The sequence below is a fragment of the Pezoporus wallicus genome, unplaced genomic scaffold (genome assembly GCF_028554395.1).
Source record: "Pezoporus wallicus isolate ANWC-B61680 ecotype Strahan unplaced genomic scaffold, APGP_CSIRO_Pwel_v1 scaffold_7107, whole genome shotgun sequence".
NCBI lineage: Eukaryota > Metazoa > Chordata > Aves > Psittaciformes > Psittacidae > Pezoporus > Pezoporus wallicus.
In genome coordinates this window covers 1,606,832-1,632,699 of record NW_026642114.1, presented here as the reverse complement: position 1 = coordinate 1,632,699, position 25,868 = coordinate 1,606,832, and the positions used below count along the sequence as shown (strand labels likewise).

Genomic DNA, 25,868 nt, shown 5'->3' with positions numbered 1-25,868 from the left:
TCAAGAAAGGCTCAGCGAGGAACATCCTGGGGGCTCTCAGTTCTCTTGACACCCCTCTCACTTCCAAACAGCACCAGTGGGGCTTCACCCTCCTGGCTGGGAGCAGCAGGAGGCAAAACCTGGGCTGTGTGTATGCATGTTCCTGTGGACAAAGCGGTGGTGCTGGCTAATGAGCAGGTGAAATGAAGGGTGGGCAGCGGTGGGCTGGTGGGCTGGGGACATTATCTACCTCTTCTTTGCTCCTTAACTCCCCTCCACTCCCTTTGAATACATGATCCTGGCAACCATCATTGCCAACTGCATCGTGCTAGCCCTTGAGCAGCACCTCCCCGAGGATGACAAGACACCCATGTCACGGAGATTAGTAAGTACCGTGTCCATTCCTCTCCACCCTGCATCGGGGGTTATGGAGGGTGGGCAGGGTCATCAACCAAGGGGAGCCACCCTTTTCTCCTAGCCAATTTTTTCTGGTTTCAGAGTGGTATGGTGGGAAGTTTCCTCTGGGACCAGATCCTCCAGTGTTCCTGGGGCTGCTGTCACATACTCCTCTATGGAAAGGGTTCAGGAAGGTTTAAGCCGCTAAAAAAGTGGGATAGGGAAGGGGGACTGGGAAACTTGGGTGGGTCATAGTCACCCTAGTTTTATTTCCAAGGTTGATGCTGGCTGAGGAAGGGTTGTGAAAACTCCCAGAAGAGGATGGGGCTGGGGAAGGTGGGATGGGACATGAGTTGGGTAAATGTGAAATGGCTGGTTCTGTGTTTGCCCCGTCTCCAGCTCTCACTATGTCACTCTGTTTCCCTCTGGCAGGAGAAGACGGAGCCCTACTTCATTGGTATTTTCTGCTTCGAGGCTGGGATTAAGATTGTGGCCCTGGGGTTTGTTTTCCACAAGGGCTCGTACCTGCGCAATGGCTGGAATGTCATGGACTTCATCGTAGTCCTCAGCGGGTGAGTCAGGAGTGTGGGGCCTGTGGTGGGGATGGGCAGCTGGGCATGGGCGCTTGTCCTAGTGGGGACACAAACTCCAGGATGTGGTCCAAGGCCTTAGTTTGCTGTTGTTTCTTCATCCCAAAGAGAGAGGGGAGGATGGTTCCCTGTGCTGCATGCTCCTGTGTTGGCTTTGCTGCGGGCAGCTGGTGGAGAGCCATGATTCCCCATCAGGTGAGGAGGAGGGCTGGCTCTGAGGGTATCGTGTCTAGCTTCCTCAGTTGGTGGCCTGGCATCTGTCACCTTTCTGGGCATGGGGCAGGGTGAGGACAAGGTAGGAGCATGGCTTGATAAGCAACTGGATGTAATCTCAGAGAGGTTTTGGTCAAACCTTATGTGGTGAGGGCAAAAATATCTTCTCTTCTTGCCCTCCCAAGCACTTTCCAGCCTCGGCCTGGTGCTGAAGGTTTGGGAATGAGGTCTGGGTGAGGCCGTGTTCCCAGGTGATGCTCACTCAGTGTCCCAGTGTGCAGCAGTGACGCTGGGGGTGGTAGCACACAGAGCTTCACAGGTGCTGGTTGTGTCACTGGTGGTGTCATTGCCAGGGACGTGGCCCAGATTTGAGTCCTGCTTGCAGTGTGATGGGCTGTGCTGGTGACACAGAACCAACTAGAGGCATTTGGGCTTGAGTTAGACAACAGTGGTATTCGCCTTGAGCAGAAGTCCCCCAGGGTGACTCCCCTGGGCCCCTCACTGTGTGGAGGGAGCAGGTGAGTGCCTGCGGCCACCTAGGGGCCTGGATTGCAGCTGTTTCTTTTTGCATGCCAATGATCACCTTCAGAGGAGCTAGTCTGCTGCATACAGATGGAGCCTGTAGACATCCAAGCACTTCATGAGCTTTGGGAGGTACAAAGAAACTGCAGGGATGTCTGGGAAACTGAGGCATAGGACCCAGGCAAGATACCTGGGGTCTCTCCCAAGTTGTTTGCTGCACAGTCCTGTCTCTTGGCTTCTAGGGTTGTGGCACCATGTGAGACAAGACACCTGTTCAGGTATTTGGAGGAGGAAGGGGGATGCTGAGCCTGGTGTTGCTGAGGATGTAGTGATGGGTGCTGCTTGTCCATAGTGGAAAGGTTCAGGTTGGGACTGTGCCTGAGAGTAGGCTTGAGGAGAACATGACTGGGAACACTTTGACTCCCTTGGTCCAGTGTGGGTCTGGATGGGCTTGCTGGGAAGTGGGACCATGTCTGCCTATGAAGGCAGGATGTCTTGGTGTGCTGGTGGTGGGGTGTTGCTTCTCAGTGGGTAGCAAACTAGCTGCCTATGGTTGGTGCAACCATCACACAAGATGTAGCTGGCTCTTCTGCATCTGCAGAGTGACTGTCAGGGGACGGCTTCTGAGGGCAAGGCAGGTTTGTGGGGAGAGCAACCAGACACAGCTTCTGGGCTGGGCAAAAGTGGTCACACCTCTAGGAACAGCGTGGGGCACGTGGAACACGTGGTTAGCAACAAGAGAGTATGTTCTGGTCTCACTGTGCAGCTGTGGTGCTGGACTGAGTGTAAGGAAAGTGGTTGGGTGACTGGGAAATGCCCATTGGCTGTTTCCTGGCCCACGCATCCTTTAGAGCCTGGGCCAAGGGGAAGCGCTGGGCTGTGAGGGGGGGTTTGCCACAGACCTCTCCCTGCCCTCCCCACAGCTCTGGGTGAGCTGACTGTAACCGAGCTGATGCTGAGTCAGCATTCAGCAATTACTCACTCATGAAAGCTTTGCCAGCTCCTTTCAGTGCTGGGCCCAGCCGGGCCCTGTGCCAGGGAATCAATTGTCCATGAAGGGCTGTTAGCACCGTGCCAGCCATCCTGCCAGGAGATGCCTGGGTCCCCCTGATACTGCCAGTTACAGGGGGCAGCCCTCTGGGGTCTGCTTCGCTACTATCCCTTCACATCCTAATGTTTCACCAGCAGGATGAAACCCTCTCCAAGAAATGCCCAGTTACCTGCTGGCTTTGCACGAGAAGTGCCAGTGCCCGCTGGCATGAGCTCACTGGCCTTTTGGGACAAATTCTGTTGTATGATGGGCAAAGTAGGCAATCCACAAATACTCACCCTAGATCAGTTTTGGGGAGGATCACGTCACTGGGGGATCAGCTGGATGAGGGCATAGGCTCCTCTGGGCTGTTCAGCTCTTGCTTTTGCTGTGTGGTGCTGATAGAGCTGCTTTTCTTCAGGGCTGTGGTTGTGACTCCCTTGCAAGAAACTCTTGTCTGTTTGATCTGCTGAATTATTGGCAAATTGCTTCAGCAAATAGTCCTTGGCTGGCAAATGACTTGCAAACAGCTTGTGGGAGAGGGTTTGCATTTGGCGGTTCATGCTGTGTCGGTTGTGTAAGGCGGCCGGTGAAGTCTGCACGGCGGATGTGTGCGGGCGACCAGTGGGTTCAGGATCATCTTTGTGGACTAAAACTTTACGTTTGATAAATGTGGGAATGTCTGTACAGGGACTATCGAGCTGGGGAGAATTACGTGGTTAGGATCTTGTCGTGACTTAGCAAGAGGCAGTGGTTGTGGCGGAGGGGATGTTGTGAGCATCTGTAGTACAGGGTAGTGCTCGCCTTGGGATGTGCTGACTTGTTAGGAATGCTGATGCATCCCATGATGATGGACCAGAGGATATCTGTGTGAGCAGGATCCCACTCTGTCCCTAATGGACCCAGAGAGACCCAGCATCATGCTTGCTGGGCATTGTCCCTCCAAGAGTGACAGAGGGATTTTTCCTTTCTGCACTTACTTTTTATGACATGTCTGGTGTGAGAGGTGCAGGTGACACCATGGTCCCAGATACTGTGTTGGGGTTTCCACTAGCAGTGGAATATCCTGGGCATGTATATTAGCCACATGAGGGGCTACTGCTGTGAGCAGGTTCTCAGGACCCTGTGCAGGAATAGATGGCACTGACTTGGGTTCAACTGGTGTTTGCTTCTTGTGTCAATAAATCCAGATTTTTGCCTCTTAACGGAAATCAACGCCCACCTAAAACTCCCTGATGCTAAAGCTTCCACTGGGGAACTAATAGTCACATTTGTAAACCTGCTCTGTTTATAACCTGTGGTTTCCAAATCATCATTGCTGCCTGAAAAAACAACCTGTTCTCCCTCAGCTAAAAATTTTTATCCAAAAGCGTGCATAAAATAACTTCACACTTTTTGAGGTAGAGCCAGGGAGGGGAATGTCTGTTTCCCCTGGGGCTTGGGGATGCTCGCTTTGCCCGTGCATGAGCCAGAGCTGTCCAGGCGCTGAAGCTGTACTCATACATGCAGCATGTGCTGGACTAAAAAGCAGAAAACTGCTCAGAAACAGTCAGAAAGGGCAATGGGTGCTTGGAGACCTCCTAACTGGTGGTCCTAAGAGGGTGAGGTTGAAGGAGCTTTAGCCATCAGCAACTAAAGCATCAATCAGCTCCCTGCTCTCCAGGTGCCATTAGCATAATGAACAGAGAAGGAGGACCCTGCAGCAGCCTGCCTTGTCCCACACCATATTTGAAGGTGCTTGTGGAAAAAGAGGGGTTAAAGATTGCCTCTGCAAGTATCCAGGTGGGTGTGTGCTTCACACACTCCAATGCCTGAGCATCATAGCACGGAGTTCGCTTTTTTATAGCAGTTGCAGCAGTAATACAATAGTACATTATGTGAGAGGTGAAGGGGTGGGGGAACACTTCTCACAATGGGGAATAACCAAAACGTGAATCAAAAGGCCCTTGTGAAGTTGTGCTGCTCTGAAGTCAGGAAAACAGCCGCTGTAAAACCGGATAAATACACCAGGGTCATTAAAAGGAAGAGCTGGCATCAGGGTTTTTTTGAGGGTTTAATAATAGCTGCTACACCTGGACGCCTTTTGTGAAGCCCTTGGGCACTGTGGTTTTCATTAAGGGATTTTGTGGGGTGGAGCGTGGCCAAGGGAAGGCAGGAATGAGTGATCACAGGTGGTGCCTGCTGTGCCCTTAGCAAACGCAGAGCTGACTGGATGGGTACCAGCCTGTGCCAGCAGAGGAAAGCCTGGCTCTCCAAGTCTGGACAGCTGTCCCAAAAACCTACAAATGCAAGTGGCAGTCATGAGCCTAGTCTCTCTGTCTGACCTCCTCAGTGAAATCCTGTGCATGCTCGTGCCCTCATTTTCTGCTGTGGCTGGGGTGAAGGAGGAGAGAGAGGTTCCTAGGTGGCTGCTTCCCTCCATGCTGCAGGGCTACAACGTGAGCATGGGGACGAGGAGGGCAGGCTGGTTGTCACCACAACAGGTGGTTGTGGTGCTGTCTGGATTTTGAGAATACTGTCCTGGAAAGTGCCTTGATTACCCTTTTTGCAGTTCCCTTGAGCTCCCCCATGGCAGAGGCAAAGACGATTTACCCTGTGGCAGTTAGTGCACCTCGCACAACCCAAGTTCTGTGAGTCTTAAGTGGTGGTCTTTTTATCTTGGTGGTTCAGAGATGGAGCAGGGGATGCAGTATATGAATATTCCTTGTGGTTTGAGGTGCTGCCCCCCAGCAGTGTGCCTGGCACCCCATGCATGTGAAAGAGCACACACATGTACACGTGCACACCTGAGGTTGGAAGAAGCTCTTCTCCTACTGCTGACACCTATTTTCCTAATCGAGGGAGTACAGTGCACCTCCAGGCAAGGAAGCCTGGGGGAGTGGATATGAGGCTTGGAGAACAAGCGTTAAATCAGAGCACAAGTGGAACATCCTGACATGGTTATTCTGCTGGAGCCTGTACCATTACAAGGAGTGCTGTCCAATAGGATAAGGCAGTAAAGAGACAACCCCAGCTCTAAAAGTGGAGCAATGTTTTGATCACATCCAACAACTTTTTTCTTCTTCCCTTCTTTTCCTTTCATAAACGGTGCTCGTTTCCAACCTGATGTCTGGCCCATCTCCCACGTCCTTCCCAGCCCTTTCCTTCCAGGACGATTAGTAAAGTGTTTGGTCTTTCGTTAGGATGAATAATTAATTCCCCAGCTTTGTGAATGATTCATGTGCCATATGCCACGGTGACAGGATGTGCCTGACATTGGCACCTTGTACAAAGGGCTGTGCTGCTTCCCCAGCCCAGTGAGTGGATGGGGTGGATAACGAGGGGAAAAGCTTTGCCGTGCTGAGAGTGGGTGGAGGGGATCGCATGAGCAGACCCCTGGGCAGGCAGATCCATGGCTCTGTCTTTGGGGAGACAGGCATCCACCCTTGCCCCTGCACAGGATCCAGCTTGATGCTGCTTATGTGCTTGGCCCTGTCATTCCCAGTTCCTCTTCCCCAGAGGTTGGTTTCCTGCAGCCGTTCATTGTGCTGTGGAGTCAGTCTCTTCCACAGGCTGCTGGTCCCTGCGGGCATTGCCTCCCTTCCCAGGGAACCCTTTGCTCCATGCAGTCCCATGCAGTCCCTAGGGGCTCCTTCTGCACCCCAGCATCCTTCCTACAGAGCTCCTGGGCTGGGGTGAAGCCCTCAGAAGCTCAGGGGGCAGAGCATTGGGCTGAACTACAAAGTTCCTGTGCACCATTACTTTGCACTGCCATAGATCTTGCTCCAGGAGAGGAGTTGTGGGGTAAAAGTCTGGCTCGAGGGAAGAGGAAAGGGGTTATTTTCCAAACCATCCTTATGGGAGGAGGTGTCACCCAGGCTTGGGTGGGTATCCCTGGGGTCTCAGACTTCTCCTTTGGCATGAGTTCAGACAGGTCATGCTGTAGTATGTGGTTGCCAGCACTATGTTTCTCTTGCAGGACCAGCTCTCTCCAGCCTCCTGGCAATGACTTCAGGTTTCCACCAGGTCATGTGTATGCAAATGCAGTTTCACCAGCATCTCTCTCTGCCAAATCCTTTATCCACTGAGAGGTGTCACAGGGGCTGGAGGCAGTAGGGAAGTGCAGAATTTGGCCAACTCACAGGGTGCAGAGAGGATCCTCCTTCATGCACCAAACCCTGAGAGCTTCTCCAGGAAGTGATAGCCTTGGGAGGTCATTTCATACCCCAGATCAAAGGCTAGTGAAGGCAGCTTTTGTCCCTCATCCTCATCACACCTTGCAGGGTGTTGCTGATGCTCAGTTCAGGGCTCTTGAAGCTGTTGGGAAAGACAGGATCAGTGGCTTTGCAGCAGTGCAATCCACTTGTGTCGTGGCCCCAAAACCTAGAAAGAGCAAGCAAAGATGATGGAGGCTTTGAGGTTGCTCTGAACTCTGCCAAGGGCAGGACGTAGACCTGGTGTCTCTGTCTTTTGGCATCCCCAAAGCAGGACCACTTCATTCTGCTGGGCTTGATGTCCCAATCCCCCTGGCCCTGCCTTGGGCAGGGTTTGGACCCAAGAGCCTAGAGTACATCCTGCTACTCGTGATGCTGTCTGTGGAGAGGAAGGGATTGATTCACCAGCAAAAAAGGGGAAGAATGGGGTAAATTTATCAGGTAACTTACTTTCCATCAGCCGTTTGACCAGTGTATTAATTATGAAGTAGTCTCCCTCGTAAAGTCAGGTGGCAGTGCAAGCCTTCGGGGGCCTTTCCACTTAATTATAAATATTAATTTGCACGTCAGCCAGCCAGCCAGCACCCTCCCTGCCCTAGATTTTGAGCTGAGATTAGTCTGTCTGAGCTGATCTCTCCCTCCCTCCATCTAGCACACCCAGGAGCTGCCCTTTGCTGAGACAATTTGTCTGCGTGTGACTCTGCAGCAGTCCCTGATGGCAATGGTCAAGGGATACAATCAAAGGTTGATCTGATTATCTGGGGGTTCAGCCTTTGCTTGTGGTCCCTGGTGTGAAGTCCTCTGCAGCATGCCCTGAGCTGTGTGTGTGTTGCCTCCAAGGGCTGAGGCTTCAGGGCTGCTGGTGCTGCTCCTGATGGGAAGATTGGGACTGGAGTGGGTGCAATGTGCAGCCCCTGGCATGGGCAGTGGAGGCACAGTAGGTGCTGTAGTGTGTGATAGTGCCCAAATGTGATGCTTGCTCTGTGCTAGTAAAAGAGCTTTGTGTAGGCAGGGTCTTTGAACATAGCTCATGGTTTACTCTGCTAAGTCCCATAGAGCAGAGTGTAATTTTAAATGTGATTTATCCCATTTTCTTTTTCTCCCCTGGGAAGAGAAATCCATAGGTGCAGGTCTTCAGCTGGAAGAGAGGGTGTGTGCTTTGCTCAGCTGCTGCAAGCTGGAGCAGTGCCTGAGGGCTGAGCAATGCAGCCAACCCAAAGCCTGCAAGTGCATTTGGTCCAGTGGGAGCTTGCTCCAGATCCCGTAAATAAATAAAACAATCATCCTGGTTGCAAACACAAAGCATTGCATTCCCCCCCCCCCCCCCCCCCCCCAGCATGTTTTTGTCTGCCAGTGATTGCTCACTATTCTATTATACTTTTGGGGATTTGCATATATTTCCCATCCTGCCTCCTCTCTCATTTGCATTCTTCCAATAGCTCCTCTTTTCTCCACCTGAAGTGTCTCTTCCCCCTTTCCTCTGAAGAAGTAAAACTAACCCCTTTGCCTGGGTGACCTATAAAAACGCCTTCACTTTTTTTCCCTTCTTTTTTCTCTAGTACATATGATGAAAAGCATGAGATCATTGGGATTTTTATAGCCCAATCTGGCAGCTTTTTTCAAATAACTTGGATGGTGAGATGTAATTTTAGTTTGGGTCCTTGCCTAAAAATAAAGAATAATTATTAGCACATCAGACATAGATATTGTAAATGATCGAAAAGGGTTTAAATTGTTCTACAGGTACCAGAGCTGCTGCCCTGCGTCAGCACAAAGGTCTCTCACAGCCCGAGTCTCACCTCTGTGCTGTGCATCCAGAGGAGCTACAAGAAGCCTTAAGATATGTCAATCGGTAAATCAGAAATGGGTGGTGATCTGGAAAAAAAAGAACTCCAAACAACACACCCCCCACCCCCCCCCAGCATGTTTATAGTGAGATGCTGAAGTCCAGAGCAGGAGGGTGTGGTTTGAGCGTTGTATTTATTATTAGCTGCTCAGTCCCTGAGATGCCTTGTGGTTCTGGGATGGATGGGTTTGCTCCAGCAACATGTGCTCCCAGTGCATCCGCCCTCACCAGGAGCTGCAAAAGGATGCTCAAGCACCTGTTTCATAGTGGTGGGTCATTGGTCAAGAGACACGTCTGCAGTGCAGCCACCTCACTCTGGTGATCTGTCCAAACCTGCTTCCGAAAGAGCTCACGGTGTCCCTTGTCCCCCAGCAAGGACAAGGAGCATGTCACCTTGCCACAGAGGAGTCCCATTCTTAGCAGCTAATTTAGAGCGCTGGGAAGTAGTGCCCTGAAATCGCCTGAACCTTGCCTGGAGGCTCAGCGGGACAGCTCCTGAGCCCTTCAAACAAATCTGGGTTAGCAGAGGATTTTGCAGCCAGGGTACTCTGCTCCCCGCTGCAGTGCTGGACCAGTAGTGCCTCAGGTGGTGGTCCTGCTCTGTGGGGGGGAGATGTGTCATAGGGAGCTGTGAGGGCTCCACCTCTCTCACTCTGCCTGGCTGTGAAGGACTATAGCTCATGCTGCTCTGTGGTGGTAGGAGAGAGCTGTCAATCCTGTTGGGCTGCCAGGAGCCTTCTAGCTGGGCTTGTATCGGCAAGCCCTTGGAAGAAGGGTTCGAGCCTGCATCCAGCCCAGGAGTATCTCTGGCCTGGAGATGCTCAGTCCTGGCTGGAGTCGGTGCAGGGGCTGCAGATGCCTTTTCCCACCCCCCTGTGAGGCTGTTTGGAGCCCAGGTGTTGGAAGATGTAGAGCAAAAGCTGAAGGAAGGTCTTGGGGTCTCCAGCACGGTTTTGGCTGCTGCGTGTCCTTTACGGTGGTATTCTGGGGAGCGCTGGCAGGTTATGTGAAAGACATAAAAGCACTTGTGCTCTCTCCCACATGCTGTGGAGTGGCCGTGCTTTATCATATTTATTGATTTTGATCTTACAACCAATTTAACAACGCAGCTCTCCCCAGCCTTTGGGAGCTCCTGACTTAATTAAGTCCCTTTTCTGCTCTCCCATCAACTCTGTGGATAGTGGGGGCTGGTCAAGGGCTGGGACATGGGGGAAAGGGAAAGTGCTATTAAGGGTAAAAGATCCTGCATATATCAGGATAAGCAGCCTGGTACATGGGGACTTGTGGATGGTGCTGGAGTGATGCCAACTGCTGATGATGCTGGGCTTTGCAGCTGACCCCTTGTGCTCGGGCAGAGAGGAAGAGGAGGCTAGGAAAAGGAGTTGAAGCAACCTGGTTTGCTGATGTGAGAGCATTTGTACTGTCAGGGTATCCTAGGAAACCCAGCTGCCTTTTTGGAGGGGCAGGTACCTGTCGTACCTCAGGGAGAGAGGGAGAGAAAGTGCTAATTGCTCAGCGAGCTGCTCTGGCCTGTAATTAGATGAATTAGTGGAACAACGACCCAATTTCCCTCAGTTTTAAGATTACTGCAAACAACCCTGAGGTTGCTGCCTCCTCCTGTCCTGCTCTCCTCCCCATCCCCTTCTCTCTCATCCCCTGCTCCTCTACTGCAGTCCTCACTACTCCTCCTTGGCCAGCACCTGGGGACTGAGCCCAGATGGGAGAGGAGGCCATGAGCTCTAGCACTGCTGTCTGTGCTCCTGCAGCTCTGCCCAAGCTGAAGCGTCTCCATCCCTCCAGCAAGTTCAGGGGCTCTGAGTATTTCCACTGCTGGACATGGTGTGCACCAGCTTGCTTCTGCCCCAGTTTATTTTCTAGAGATGGGCTTGAAAAAACTCTTGTATGTTAAAAGAAAACCTCTGGAGTCCTTCCTGCGCCTGCTGATTGCCTTCCAAGGTCATCAAACTTTCATTACTATAGATTTTTGAATGCATGTGAGGTTTTCGTCTTCTCAGCAATCCCAGAGGTGGAATTCCAAGGAAGCTCCATGTGTGGAAAATGCCAGAGCAGCTGATGGATAAAGGTGCTGCCAGGGGAGCAAGGGTGACCATTAAGGGAGCAAACCCCATCTCTGGGGTACCACCTGCCTGGAATGGAGGTTAAACCCATACAGCTGGGATGAGCTCACCATTGGCAGTGTTGAGACCCCAGAGTGTGATTTCATGGCATGGGTTATGGCCAGCACTGTGGTTTAGGGCTGTCCCCAGCCATCCTGGTATGTAGGGGGCATTGAAAGGGAGCTGCCAGGGCTGGGTGGCCCCTGAGTGGCTTTGGCTGACCATAGTGTCCCATGAGCTTTGGTGCCAGCATCAGACGGGGCTCACTGGCCATGTGGGCTTTGGGAGGCAATGAATCTTTGTACTTGCTGAGGAATATGGTCTTCCTTGTGGCTTCCCTCAGCCTAGTGTGAGAACATGGCTCTTGACACCACCACGGTGGCCGAGGCCTTTGCTCGGGCTAACTCTTGCTCTCTCCCTGTCTGCCTGCAGCATCCTTGCCACCGCTGGGACACACTTCAACACCCATGTGGACCTGCGGACGCTGCGGGCCGTGCGTGTGCTCAGACCTCTGAAGCTTGTCTCAGGCATTCCCAGTAAGTTGGATACTCCTGGTCTCTGTCCTGGGGTGTCCGCATCCATTCCTGATGTCCTTCAGCATGAGAGGGATCATTGTGCCACCTCAGAAATGTAGGATGAAATCAGCAGAGCAAACCTCCCCATGTAGTGGGAATCTAGGGTGGCAGCATTTGGTGTCCCCGGGTGGCATTTCCCCCTGCCCAGCCTACTCTGTGCTGGCACAAGGCTGAGCTCAGCAGCTCTCTGGGGCCTTCCAGCAGCTCTGCTTCCCTGGCCAGAAGGCGGTGGGTGGATCCTTTCAGGACTGAGGTTTATTCAGGGGAGATTTCAGTTTTCTGCAAGATTTCATCTGCTGGCATGGGGATAAATAAAGAAACTAGGCTGCTGCTAGCACCGGTCCTCCCGTGCCTCCTGCCTTGGGCACTGGTGAGGCGGTGCGCTGGATCCATGCCATGGGGCAATGAGGGAGGTGGAGCTGCAAGGGGCACATCCCACCACGTCCAGAGCCGGGACCAGGTCCAGAAACCAGCCATCCTGGAGCCTTGCTCTACAGCCTGGCCCTCCCTGCTCCCCCTTGGGTTGGTGTTTTCCTCCATGGTCCTCAATCTGCCAGGCTATGCTGGCCTCTTTGCATCTGTCAGATGACTGTCCATCCTCTCTGCTTACTGTTATTTTGCCAGAGGTGGTGTGGACATGTTGTAGGCAGGGGTTTGCATGACCATGCTGAACTGTGCCCTTTCTTTCTCCTTCCAGGCCTGCAGATTGTGCTGAAATCCATCATGAAGGCCATGGTACCTCTCCTCCAGATTGGCTTGCTGCTCTTTTTTGCTATCCTCATGTTTGCCATCATTGGTCTGGAATTCTACAGTGGGAAGCTGCACCGAGCCTGCTACACAAACAATTCAGGTGGGGAAAAGGGCTCTGCACTTGCTTTACATCCCACGGGTGGCAAACACCTGGGACAACACAAGCTGCTATTGTGGGAAGCCCAGGGCCGAGAAGATCCTTTGTTTCATGCACACAAGGCATCACCCAGTTGTGTTCAGGATGCCCTGTTTTCTTATGGGAGCAGTTTGTGCGCAGCCAGGGCTAGTCTCAGTAGGGTCCCCTGCTCTGCCCCAATCCCATCTGTGTTCAGGCTTTTCTCCTCACCTGTCCCCTGCTTCTCTCTTACTTCTGCCTCCTTTGGCTCTCTTCTGTGTGCTTGCAGGTGAACTAGAGGAGTTAGACCCCCCCCATCCATGCGGGGTGCAAGGTTGCCCCCCAGGCTATGAATGCCGGGAGTGGATAGGTCCTAATGACGGGATCACGCAGTTTGACAACATCCTTTTTGCTGTGTTGACCGTCTTCCAGTGCATCACCATGGAAGGGTGGACCACAGTTCTGTACAATGTGAGTAGTGCTGCTCTGGTGTCTCAATGGGCAGTTGGATATGGGGATAGGGGGCTGGAGATGGTATTCTATGTGCTGGAAACTTGTAAGATCCTGAGTTCCCTTTGTGATGGGGATGGGGTTGGTCCTTCCCATTTGGATAGGCGATGAGGGATAGAGAGGTGTGTGTTACATGTCTCTGGGCAAAGGGAACAATAAGGGTTTGGCCTCCATCTATGGACTGGTTATACAACCCATTGCAAGAGTGAAACCTTGTGGATATGGGCTGCAGAAAGCCTCCTGCTTGAGGGGTGTCCCTGGGAAGGTATCCTTCCTTCCCTCCTCCTCCTCTTCTTGGGGATGTGATTACTGGGCACTGCAGACCAGGCAGTGGATGTGCCTGCATTCCTGGTTGCATGGGAAAGCACTGGAGCTGGGATTGGAGGCCCTCCCTGTGGCAGAGGCAGTGTTTCGGTGGCTGACAGGGAGCTGAGATCTTTGCTATTCATGCTGCGAACATCTGTCGGTGCTGAAGGGGATGACTGGGCTGGGTTCCTGTGGTTTGCAGCTACTTGAAGTTGCCAATGCCCAATCCATTGGGGTGCCCAGGGAGAAACTTTGGGGCAAAGCTGGAAGCAGGAAAAAAGCTACAAGCGATCACAAAGTGCAATATCATTGTGGGTGACTGGCCATATACAAATGTTTTAGTTTATGGGCTAGAAGCAGCCATGCCAGTTCTGTTCCCAGCCTCATTTCAGCATCAATTTTGGCATCATTGCACCAGGAATGTTTTTATACCATGGTTCCCATAATGCCCAGAGATTTGCAAAGTGGCATTGCTCTGCAGGAGGCAAATTGGATGTCTTGTGGTGGGGAAACATGGTTTGATAGTTAACTTTGTCATCAGCAGAAAGGATGGCTTTTCATCCCAGGTGAAGGCACTGCACTGCCAGTGTTGGGGTCCCCCTCCTGCACTGTGTATTGCAGCATCTTTCTGGGGGTACAGGATGGTGTGTGCAGGCAGATAGATTGTGAAACTTAGACTGGGGTAGAAAAGGAAGAATTCATGGCAAGTGTTTGACCTTACTGTGGGTATTTGGTTTTCCTCTTCCTAAAGGAGATGGTGGTGTTAGGATCTTGCTGCTTCTGGAGGGGAATTAGGCAGGATTGAACAATCTGGCTCTTCAGGAGGATAAAAGACCATTTCTTGGCTGCTTCTGGTGTATCAATGGGATTAGAGATTTAACTACAGCACCTATTGCCGAGGCATAACTGATTATAGCATGAAAGGGGATTTCTACTGCCTGGCATTTTGTTCCCCTGCTTTTAGCATGCTGGGCAGCTGCTGCCCACTCACACCACCCTATGGCAACCTGTGGATGCCCAGCACTGCCTGCGGCTGGTGCCACCAACCTGCCCTGCACTTTGTTTCTTGTGTTAATGACTGTCTGCAAAAGCCAGGGGCTGCTTCCACCTGGGCTCTCCATGTCCCCTCCTCCTCATCCTTTGGTGCCTGAAGCAATTGGCAGCAGCGCTCCCTGTGCTAGAGCTCCAGCTGAAGTGTGCAAGGAGCCTGTGAGCTACATGGACAGGCAATTTATGGTCTGATTGACATTGGCAGCTCCTGAGAAAGTCTGGTGACGTTCCGTTTAGGATGTCCTTACGAGGAAAGCTGAAGCCGATCCATTCGGTGTCTGGTATTTGCTGATCCAACATCTGGATCTTATTGGAGGGTAGGAAAGGGAGACGTTGCTGGGAGCACTGAAAACCATGCTGTGCAGGACCTACCTTGCAGGATCCCCTGTTTACCACCACAGCTGCTAAATTGGGGTCTCTCTAGGACATTTGGGGGCCCACAGCCCTGGGATCCAAATAACCTTCCCAGCACCAGTTGTGCTGCCAGGCAAACATGCTCCGTCATGGCCAGAACCATAAAGTGCCTCCTTTTCCTGCTCCTCTGCAAAGGACCAGCTATTACTTACCTGTAATGGAAAGGATTAAGGACCTTCCTTGGCTTTTAATTGCATAAGGACTGGGGCCTTGGTATAATAAAATGCTGCTGATTCACTTTGGGAGGCAGTGAGGGACAAACACTGTTCCCAGCACTGTTGGGTTGTGCCTCCTGCCCTCCATGGGGACACAAGCTGTCTTTCCCCTGGGTTGCAAAGGCTATGGCTGGTCAGTCCTTTCACTGCTTGGAGGCAGCAAAATGGGCTTTTACCTTTTTTTTTTTTTTGGCAGAGCAATGAGGGATACACATAGCGGATATGGTGCCTGTGGGATGCAGGGATGGAAAGCCACTGGGATGTTCTGCCATCACCTTCATTGCTCAGAGCAGCAAACCAGAGCAGGCTCCCACTGCTAGCCAGCATGGACCTTGCCCAGCACATGCCCCAGGTTTGGGGAATCAGTGCGGGACTCTGCTTTCCCACTGGAGTAAAGTGATGGGAGGCTGCATCCTTGCAGGTTAACACCACACAGGAGAGTGAGATAGCAGGAAAACCACTTTAGAGGCTCTCAAACAAATTGCTTACTATAGTATTCCCCTGTGTTACTGTATCGTGATTTTAAGATCCATTTTTCCACTATTTACCAGGTCTAGAAGTATGGCTCCTGGAATTTGTAGATATCATCACAAAAAGCTAATTGGACCCATGTTCCTTTCCATGTGTGTTATTTCATGAATGTGCTTGCCTTCAGTCTTGTTTTCATCAGCCTTGCCTGCTGTATTGCTAGGTAGAAATCACACTATGGGTAAAAAAAGGAGAAAAAGCCTCGAATTGTGGGGTTTTATGGCTCTTCCATCTCCCATCCCTGGAAACCTGAAGGAACTAATTTCTTTTGGAGGGAAGGTTCAGATTTGTGGTTTCTCTGGCTGTCTCTGTGGTCCAAAACAGGATCTAAGGGGTATTTTGCTCTTCTTATACTGGAGCAGATGCCCCTTCCCTGGGCTGGCTTGAGACCAAACCTGATTTCTGTAGGGACAAGAGGGAAATACAATGCTGGCACAGAGGCTCATTGTCCTACTTCCTCACCTCTGCAGGCATGCTAGTACGAGGCAGGGTCTGGGTGGCAATTTTGTCATTAAACAGTGGCGTCAGGATCTGGAGGGGGTGGAGGGGTGGCAGGGCTGGTGAGGGGCTGTTAGTGTGTGCTGTGGGGCTGGCTGGACACAGCACAAGCACTCGGTGGTGCTGGTGGCTTCAGGTGCTCAGCCTGGCTCCCCTGATCACAGAGAACAAACAGGAGAGGAGTTTGAAATCATTATTTCCTCAGAAACACTGACTCAAGGGGCTGTATTTATTCACTGAGATTGTTTATTTGCTTTTCCATTTGGAAGTGCTCAGCCGCTATGGTTGCAGGTAGTGAGGAGATTAGCTTGCTGGAGCTGCCATTCTTCAGTATCCCCCACGCTACTGGGAGCTGAGATGGGAAGAAAAACACTGGTGCAGGCATGTGCCGGGGCTGTGGGCTGGCCCAGTGGCCTCTGCAGGGAGAGGGGTCAGCCCTGCCTGTCCTTGGCTGGGTCCTTTGCTGGAGCACTGCTCTGTGCTCGCTGGAGCTGGACACCAGCCACATAGCACAGGTACTACAGCCCTCAGTGTGAGGTTAGTGGGGAACACCACCACAAGTCCATGGCAAAAGGTGCTGTTTATAGGTGTAGGCGCAGTGCCAGTGTGGACAGATGCCTGCAGGGGAGCTAGGGCTGCCTGCTTGTCCTGCCGGTGCTGCTTGCGGGGTCTGAGGCTGCTTGCGAGACACAAGCAGTTGCAGCTCTGAGCAATTGCAAAGGAACATGGGTACAAGCATGGGCACATGTCTGGCCGTGGTCCTGAGCACCCTTCGCTCACACCAAGAGAGGCTCCAAGTGCTTCACAGGATCAGCATAGCCAATGCTGAGAATCAGAGCCTGCTGGTGGGGAAAGCCTGTTTCACTGCATGGATCTTGCCATTAAGTTGAATTCCTGTTGATCCTAATGTTGTGGCTCCGGTAAATTCTGAGAGTTGGAGCCGCCTGCAGACAGGCAGGAGTGCCTGCATGGCAATGATAACCAAGCTGCAGCTGGGCTAGACAAAGAGCTGGCTTGACTTTGGACAGGACAGTGGCTATTAGCAGCGATGGGTAAACATTTGCCTCCTAAGCAGACACATTAAAGCAGCACTGGAAGAGCATCCATGCTGCTAATTACAAATGCATGGCAAGGCCTAATGGGAGCTAGCTGACCACAGATGCCTGCTATAAACCCAAAAGGCCTCTTGTGGCACAAGGGATTGGGACTGTAGGGAAGCAGGAGGGCAAAAAGGTACAGGGAGCCTTAGGAAATGCCAGTGCCGAGTGTTGGGAGCCTTCTGGGAGCTTTTGCAGCAAGAGGAGAGTGTTTGCTGCAAAAATACCTTCCAAAATACCTTCTAAACTGCAGTGGTTGTGGGCAGATCTGTGTGCTGTAGCCTCAGGGGAGGTGGTGTGTGCAGGTCCTGTAGCCCTGTGCAAAGCTTAACAGTCGCCTGCAAGCAGCCAGGCAGTTGCAAATGTGCTGGTTAGGTGCGAAGCACAAGCTGTGCATGCAGAGCCCAGCAGCAGAGGCTCTGCAAGAGCCGCTGTAGAATGCGAGCTGCTGCAAGGACCAGGGTTTTCAGCAAGCGTGACTCAACCACCACGTGTGGCCAGGAGGATGCACGGGGAGGACATCCTGCAGGAGTGCTGGTGCCTGGTGCCACCATAGTGTGTGGGATCCCCTCTAAATGTGGGGTGGAAAAGGACCAAGAGGAATGTCATGCAGAGGTTAGGGTTTCACGAGCTGGGTGTTCAGAAGTTGGCTTGGACGGGGTTTGACTGTGAAGTACCAAACCTGAGATCTGCTGGAGCTTGGTTTTCAGGTGTGGCGAAACGTCCATCCTTTTTTTTAAATGGGGACTGTTCAGGTAGCCTTGATTTGGGGCGCTGGGAAAGGGAGATGTGTTGAATCACTGGGTGTGCAGGAGCACGTGGATCAGACATGGAAGTAAGGCTTGGCTGTCCTGCTCCCTGACAGCTCCCCAGTTGCAGTAGTCATGTGGCCTCAGGGAGGCTCAGGGGAGGAATCTGTTGCAAAGCAGTTAATTTTCACAGTGTGTGTATGTAGAAAATTGCTCATTGTTCATTGGCATAAATTCCCAGGGTGTCATGGTTGTCCCTTGGGATGCTCAGCACTCAGCTGCTCTTCCTGAAGCACCTACATGTGAACAGTGTGAGCAGGACCTGAGCGTTTTGCATGTCTGGGTGGGTTTCACCTCTTGCCTTTTGGAGAGCAAGGGCAGTGCCTGGCAGTGCCTGAGGCAGCCAGGAACTAGAGGGATTAATGACTTGGCCAGAGAGGAATTGCTCCTTTTGAGGTTTGCTCAGACCTGAGATGAGCTGGGAAACCTCCATGAGCCTCAGTGTTTCCAGGTGCTGCTGCAGTTCCTCTGGACATTGGTTCCTTTCCCCTGAGGTCCCTAGTCCCAGGGCAAGAGCTGCAGCAGTGCCAGCCATGTGCTGAGGGTTGTAGAAACCCCAGGAAAGGCTGGCAGTGCAGTGATCCCCTCAGAACAGCAGCTGCCCTGACACCACGGTGATGGGCAGAACACTGGAGGAGCTCAATGCAGCAGTGGTCTCGCAGCTGGTGGCTAAGCCTGCTGTGCTGCTCCTTTGGGCACTGTGGAGGGTGAAGCTGTGAGTGTGATGCGTATTGGTGGCTCCTAGCAAGCAGCAGCGCCGGCTAGAGGTGATACCAGGAGAGAGGAGGAGGAGGGAGAGAGGCTGGAGAGCAGAAGAGATGGAGAGATGATGAAAGAGGGAAACCACTTGGCTTTTTAGCCTTCAGTGCCCTGAGACAATGCCAGGCTCTCAAGCTGGAACACTTGCAAAGGGGAAAGGAGTCCCTTCTTGTGTGTTTTAAATTAAAACGCAACACACACACAATATCCTGTTGGGGAGGTATGAAAATTTAATCAACACCCAGTACTCTTAGCAGCTCGGTAGAAAGCACAGATCTTAATGCCTCTGCAGCTATTCCTGGTGGCTCCTGGCCATGTGGGCAAGGCAGGTTGTGCTCTGTGCCTGGGGGGGAGCAGGGGCATCCGAAAAGTCCCCAGCACTCCTGTCACCACAGGGCAGAGCCCCTTCCTGCTTCCTTCTCTGAAATGTCAAACACTGAGTGTTTTAGACGCGACTAAGTTAGCAAGGACTTCAGAGAAAAGACTTCAAATTCCAGCCTGAAGGTTTAAAACCTTCCTAACTTTATGAAATGAGATGGTTTTCCCCAAATGGCTCATGTTGGTGCCCAATCTGGCAACTCGTGTGCTGCCAGCCGTGGGTGCTGCTGGAGCCCATCCCTGACAGGCACGAGTGCAGCAGCCAGTCTGCTTTACCCTCTCCTCCCTTTGGAAGGAATGGCTCTTTCTCTGCACTCAGCAAAGCCAGACCCTTGCCAGCGTGCCAAATGTTTCAGCCTTTTCTCCCCCCCCCCCTTTTCCCTCTGTGTGTGTGTGTGTGCTGAAATGACACAGCAAGAAACAAACTGTGTCTGCTGGATCCCCAGCTTTGCAGGCATGTTCTATCAAAAGCTCCCTGCCCACCACCTCCTTGCTCCTAGACCATCTGCTGGCAGGAGTTGGGGAGCCAAGGGGTGGTTGGAAGCATTGATGCTTTGGCCCTGGTGCTCCAGCGCTGCCCAGGAACTCCAGGCTTAAGGAGGGGAGGTGGGAAGGGGGTCTTGGTGCTGCCTGGTCTCACATTGCTCATCTTCATTAAGCCCAGGACTTGTAATTTCATTAGCAAGTTTGTTACTGGAAACTGCCGGTGAGGCTTTGCAGAGCTGTGTCCATGCCTCTATTGGTGCACATGCTGCTGTGCATCAGGGCTGGATTGTGGGGGGATTGGGGTCAGTTGAAGTCCTTGAGCGAGGTTGTGCATGGGTCTGATGTCCTGAGCATCACAGCTGGAACTGGGAACATCCCTTCATCAAAGGAAGCATCATGGGGCCCAAGCTGCCTCTCTGGGCAAAGCAGGGATCCAGCCTGGCAATCACTGACCCCCATTGAAAAACAAGCACAAGCCTGATCCCATGAAAACCATGCCCTGCTGCAGCACACAAGCTCTGGGTCCAGGTGGGCATGGACTGAGCCCGATGCTGAGGGTCTTGCACTAGGAGTACCGGTGCTATCTTAGCCAAGCACTGGGTCTAATGAAGATTGAGGAGCTTTGCAAATACTTCATCAGGAGAAGTTTATCCTACCTGTGGGGCAGTTAGTGGGTGCCCACATCTGTGGCTGGAAGGCTGAGGAGGAATCAGGGGTGGGGGAGAAGGTGGGAGTTCTGGAGCAGAGGTGGAGGCAGCTGAGAGGCACAGTGAGGGATGACTGGGGGGGAAAGAGGAGGAGGAGGCATGCATGGGAAGTGGGTTGTGAATCTTTACTGGGGCAATTTCTCAGTGGATAAGAGGAAATCTGAACATTGTTCTCTGCCTATTTCAGATGCTTTGAAAAGACTTGATTTTAGTAACTTCTAGCAATGTGTTTATTGCATTCCATTTGGAAAGCAGAAAAATGCAGTATTTTGGTATTTTTTTTCCTGTTTCCTCATCCCTTTCCCTCCCCCCACATACACAGACACAAGCATGCCTATGGGCTTTGTTGAGCTTCGTGCACCCCTCTGCTAGGACTCTTGCCTGCTGCCTGTCCCTGGCACCTCAGAGCACCACAGGTTAGCGAAAGGCACTGCTGGAGGCACAGCCTCAGGCAGGAGGTGCCCACCCTGCATGGAGACTCCAATACATGGCCATGTCAGGATGTGTCCTGCAGTAGGCCAGCCCTGGCCCTGCAAAGGAAATGTACCAATTTCCTCATTAACCTGATTCGGGAAAGCAAAGCATTTTCATTGAGATGTTGTCCAGTGCTGGGGTTGCTGATGGATACCAGGCAGGGCTTGTGGGGAGTGAAGCATGGTCCTGCATGCAGGAGATTAAATTACTGCTATTAAAGGAAAGAAACAGATCTGTTACTGTGCTGGGGAGAGCAGCAGCAGGTGTCAGGGTCTTGAGGGAACTGGTTAGGCCAGGGAATCTGCTGTAAGGTATTTTTTTAAATATCTTTTTTTCTCTTTTTGCTGGGCTATGAAGATCTTGTGGCTGTACCTGCTGGCCTGCCTGTGTTTCTCAGCTGGGTGCAGCTGTGGTTTGCAGGGAGGAGCTTGTCAGGGGCTGCAGAGATGATGCTGGGGGGGATGCCATTACATGTGGCAGGGGCACAGAGAGCGTCACCACCAGGCAAAGAGTTGCCGAGCCAAGGTTTTCACATACAAGTCGTGGAAGTTGTGGATATTTTGTGTCTGCTGTCCAAGCAGGACTGCTCTGTCCCCACACCAGGTAGTGAACTGTTGGGAAGTGCTGGGGAAGGCAGGCACAGTGCCCAGGACAAAACCTTCTGAGATAGCGGCTTTCACCTTCATCCCCACACCCCTTTGCTATGATTACAGCCTGGGGGAGCAGACAGACCTCACCTGCCCAGCCATGAGGCTTGGGACAGTTTGGTCACCCCATCCCTGCCCATTAAAGCCTGCCTGCAATGCAAGCAAAGCCACAGTCCCTGTGGGAGCTGTCCATGGGGTAGGAGATTCCTGGCAGAGGACAGTGATGAGAGCAGGATGGGGCCACCCGTGCTGCTGGAGGTCCTGTGGATTCTGCACTGCAAATACATTGCAGCCAGTTGGTTGCAGTAATGAATGTGTACTACCCCAATCTAATTACGTGCTGTTTAGTGTGTGCCCTTGCTGTTAGCCATACTGGACATGGAGGTCTCCAGGACACATCTCCTGCTGGGAAGGGCATAAAGCTCCCCTCCTCTCCAGGGAAAGCCTGAAGTGGAAACCCAGGCCTGTTACTAGGCACTGGAGAATCAACAAGGGTGGATCTCTGTGTGAATGTAGTCCAGTAGCTCCCTGGGACCCGCTGCTCCCTAAATGACTTGGATGCCCACAGCCTCAGTCCCCTGTCCCCCTTCCTGAGCTGATGGGCAGTGAGTGACCATTAAAGGCACCCTGCACAGGCAGAACATGCTCTCTGTTTATTTTTAGCTAGGAGAGACTGAATTTGTGCTGGTTTTGGTGCCTTCTCCCCCCCCCCCCCTTCCCCTATAGCAAAGAAATCCTAAAGTTTCCCATGCAAACGCAGCCCGAGGGAGGGTACGTGTGGGCTGCGAGCTTGTGCTTTGCATTTGACTTGGGTATATATTTAGATTTCTTTAGATTTCTGGCCCCCTGAGTGAGACCTGCTTCTGCAGCTCCCTGTGCCTTTTCCCGCCCTTTGGAAAAAAAAAGTCCAAACAAAAAATCCACAAGAGCTGCCAAAAGAATAACCCTGTGCTGGGGGTTGAGAAATGGGAGCTGGTGGGAGCTCCTTCACCAGGTGGGGACCCGCCGTGCCAGCTCTGTTACCCCATGAGGGTCCAGCTCCCACGTCTTGGTGGTGTCATTTATATAGGCTTGGAAGCTTTTTTGGCTGCAGGATGCATTGTGTCCAAGATGTCACTGTGGTGGTTCAGCTCCAACTGGGAGTCTCCACCACAGCTTTGACATGACAAGCACCCTTAGGTGTGTAGTCCCTTGGGGAGGCTGTAGATTTTTAGTCTTCACCGACAAGCTCACATTAGTTGTGTTTGTGTCTTGGGTATGCCTGGAAGCAGTAGCAAATGTGTTTCTTCGTCTTGTGGGCATGGGAGAGTTTGGGTGGTGATGGTTTAGGCTGGTGGGGTGCATAAGGTGGTTGTCTTAAAGGGAAGGGAAAAAGCAACAAAGCTAGGTGTCAAGTAGCTCCTGTTTCCCAAAGTGCTTGGATGAGTGGTCTGCTGCACTGGGAGCCTAAGGCAGGAGTCAGGAATTTCTTCATTAAAGGAGTTATGGTGTCTGTGTAATTTGGGGATTAAACTCCTGGTCTACCCCGACTTCTGCATATGATGACCTCCTAGTACCTTCAGCACAGGGGAAAAAACCGTCTGGGAAGACACAGTGGACTGAGGTGATGAACCACAGCCTACAAGGGATATTAACAAAAAGTGATGCTCCAAAGGGATGGGGTAAAGGGCTGTTCAGTCAAGACAACTGCATCTTGGTGCCAGAGAAGCTGTGAAGTGCTATGGGAGCCACCAAAAGTTATGTTGGCACAGACCTCATGAAGGGTGCTCAAAGGGACAATGAGCAGTTCCCTACCTCTGCAGATGGAAGCAAAGCATAGTGAAGCAGTGGCTGGGGAGATTTGGGCACGGCTTTTGGTCAACACAAAGGCAGAGGCAACAAAAGGCTGTATGGTGGGAAAGGATACAGCCATGAGTGCAGCCAATGGGGAAGCCAAGTGCTGAGACCCCATCAGCCTGGTGCTTGGGATAGCTTCCCCCTCCCCATGTTCAGAGGGAGCTGGCACATGAAATGGCAGGTCTGGTAACAAGTATTTTTAACAACTCCATCAAGTTGGGGGAGGCACCATCTGACTGGAGAATAGTGAATGTGATGCCTATATTTAAAAGCGGGGGGAGGAAGGGAAAAAACTAAGGCAGGCAGGAATAGGACTGTAAGCCTGACCTCGATTACATGCCTTTTTGGAACAGATTTGGAAAGCAAAAGAGGAAAATGAATCATGGGTTTGCCAAAGGTAGGTCACTCCGGGCTAACCTGGCATCAGAGTCCTGGAAACATGTAAAGCTGGTCTTTGTAGTAAAACTTTTGCTCTGGGAAAGTGTTAATGAAGAGGAGCTCTGTGAGGCTGGCAGGGAAGTGAGCAGCATTGGGATGGTGCTGTGTGGTGTTGAGGGAATGTGGTGACCGGTGGGTCTCCTCGGGGTTGAGTCATCGGCTTTCCATGCTGGCTTCCCAGCATTTCAGGGGTGGATGGAGGCTACCACCCTGGGCTGGAGGAGATTGAGAGCTGGAGGAAGAGATGTGGGATGCAGTGTGAAATGGAAAGCCATGTGTTTGTTGTGGAACAGCAAAGATATCTCTTCAGAGCCCAGGTCTCTCTGATGGGAAGTAGCAGTGTGGAGGAGATGAGCAAGTGACCACAGTAGCAGTGCTGGAAGGAGAAAGGAGATTTGCAAGAAAGGTGGCAAAGTCTCATTAGCATCATGCAGGGATGGAGTGGGACCCATCAGAATTGCTCCCTTGGCTCTCCTGTGTCCAGGGAAATTGAACTGAGCCTGGGCTGTAGTAGGAAAGGGACTACTGGTTAAAATAGTGAGGAAGAGCCAATCATGCAAGAGAGAACAGGAGGAACCTTGCTTTGGCTAACAAAGTAGAGGCTGGGAATAGCCATGATTGCTGTCTATAAATACATCAGAATGGGAAATGGAAAGGAGAACTGCTATTTCAGCCAAAGGCCAATGCTGGCAAAAGAACGAATGGTATATAAAATAACCACAAATAAATTTAGGCTGAAAATTGGAGCAGCCATTAGAACATTTGTTTGAGGAGCCTTCCAGTGGGAATAGTGATTTTTTAAGATAGAGTTGACAAAATCTGGGGGAGATCGCATGACGCATGAGAGGGAGCATGGTCTGTGTCAGAGCATTGGGGTTGAGAAGACACATGGCCAGGCATGGTGGTTGCTTTGGTTTCCTGGACAGATGTGCTTCAGCTTTGGGAGTGAAGAGATGGGAATACGTCCACTTATTTGTGTATGTATGCACATGCACATGCTCTTCTGTGTTCTGATGCCCTGCTGTACTGGGTGCTTTGTGGTCATGCTCTCTGTCACAGGCTAGAGAAGCAGTGGAAGATGCCGAGCCTGTGAAATGCCAAGCCCCTCGCATTTCCCAAATAAGCCCTCTTGTCCCGCCCTGGCTGGGACCTCTGCAGCCTGGGAGCTGCAAAGGCACTGCAGCAACTTTTCCATCTCCATGGGGGATAAAAGGTTTGACAGTCAGAGCAGCTGAGGAGGTACCAGATGATGGTCTGGAGCCACTGCAACCTGGCTGGGCTCACTAGCTCCTGGTTTTGTAGGGAGTGTTGGGATGTGGACCGGGAAATTTTGTCTTGGTGCAAAGCTGGCACCAGGCAGCGTACTTGTGTGGCTGCTCAGAGCAGTTCTGTTCCTGGGGCTGCTGGTATTGTCATGGGTGGCTGGGACCATCCCTAAACTCACTGTGGCCAGTTGTATGTGGGGGTCTATGTGGAGTACTCAGCTCCCCATCCCCTCCCCTGCCTCAGCAGTGCCCCTCCTGGTATCACTGGCTGATAACCCTGGGAGAGTTGCCCTCTGGTCCATCGTGTTGTCCCTGTCTGTCCCTACACCTCCTGCTGAGCACTACTGGAGAGGAGGCTGAAGGAGGAGTGGCTGTGGACCAGCCCTGGGGAAGATGTCTTGTTCACCTGTAGGAACAGAGTTAATCTCTCTTGCATCCCCTGTACCAAGGACCTGGGGGAAAGCCTGCGGTTTTTTTTTTGGCAGGAGCCAGTTTCAAAAGCAAGCAATCCTGACATGGGTGACAGGTACACAATGGCGTCTCGGCAGGGAGCTGAAGCCAGCCAAGGCTTATGGGTTCATAATCCTTGAAGACTATTCCCACAGCAAATGGTGCTCTTACAGCAGAGCATGGTCGCTTGGGTGTCTTTGGAGGGCAATGATGAGTGTTTCCCATGCATCATTCCCATCTCCCTGTGCTCACTGCTCCTGTGGCCCTGAGCAAAAGGGCTGGTAGAGAACTGTGGCTCTTGAAAGCGCAGGACTTTGAGAAGATGGTTTCCCTGGTGCTGGAGGAGGAGGGTGGTGAGTCTTCCCAGATGCCTTCCCCAACCTCAAAGCCCTAATTGCTGCTGTGTTCCAGGCACTCCTTGGCACTGGGGCCTCTGCCCACAACATCCCTCTGACAGTGCTGTGGTCAGTGCCTGTAGAAGGATGTTCTGGCATCACCCTTCCTGTGTCGGGCTTAGTGTCAGGGTGGTGGGGATACCTGACTCAGGCTCCCACTGGTACCTTGGTGACCAGAGGGAGACTCCAGCATGGTGATTTTATCTCCCCCTTGGAGATACACTTCTCCCCTTGCAGAGCCTCTTCTCAGCTCCTGCACTGGCCAACCAGGAGATGTAGT

At 52.1% G+C, this 25,868-nt stretch overlaps 1 protein-coding gene across 11 annotated transcripts in view; it reads left to right on the top strand.

Moving 5' to 3' along the window:
• Positions 1-25,868, top strand: part of CACNA1E (calcium voltage-gated channel subunit alpha1 E) — a 139,060-nt gene that overhangs the window by 49,066 nt on the left and 64,126 nt on the right. For 10 of the 11 annotated variants that reach the window (XM_057427219.1, XM_057427223.1, XM_057427224.1 and 7 more), the window contains exons 1-5: positions 240-364; positions 808-947; positions 11,319-11,422; positions 12,159-12,311; positions 12,616-12,797. In XM_057427219.1, coding sequence (XP_057283202.1) covers positions 272-364; positions 808-947; positions 11,319-11,422; positions 12,159-12,311; positions 12,616-12,797 — 672 coding nt within the window. In that variant the 5' untranslated portion in view covers positions 240-271. Of the gene's footprint in view, positions 1-239; positions 365-807; positions 948-11,318; positions 11,423-12,158; positions 12,312-12,615; positions 12,798-25,868 lie in introns of those variants that run through there. The other variant, XM_057427225.1, reaches the window with a different exon arrangement.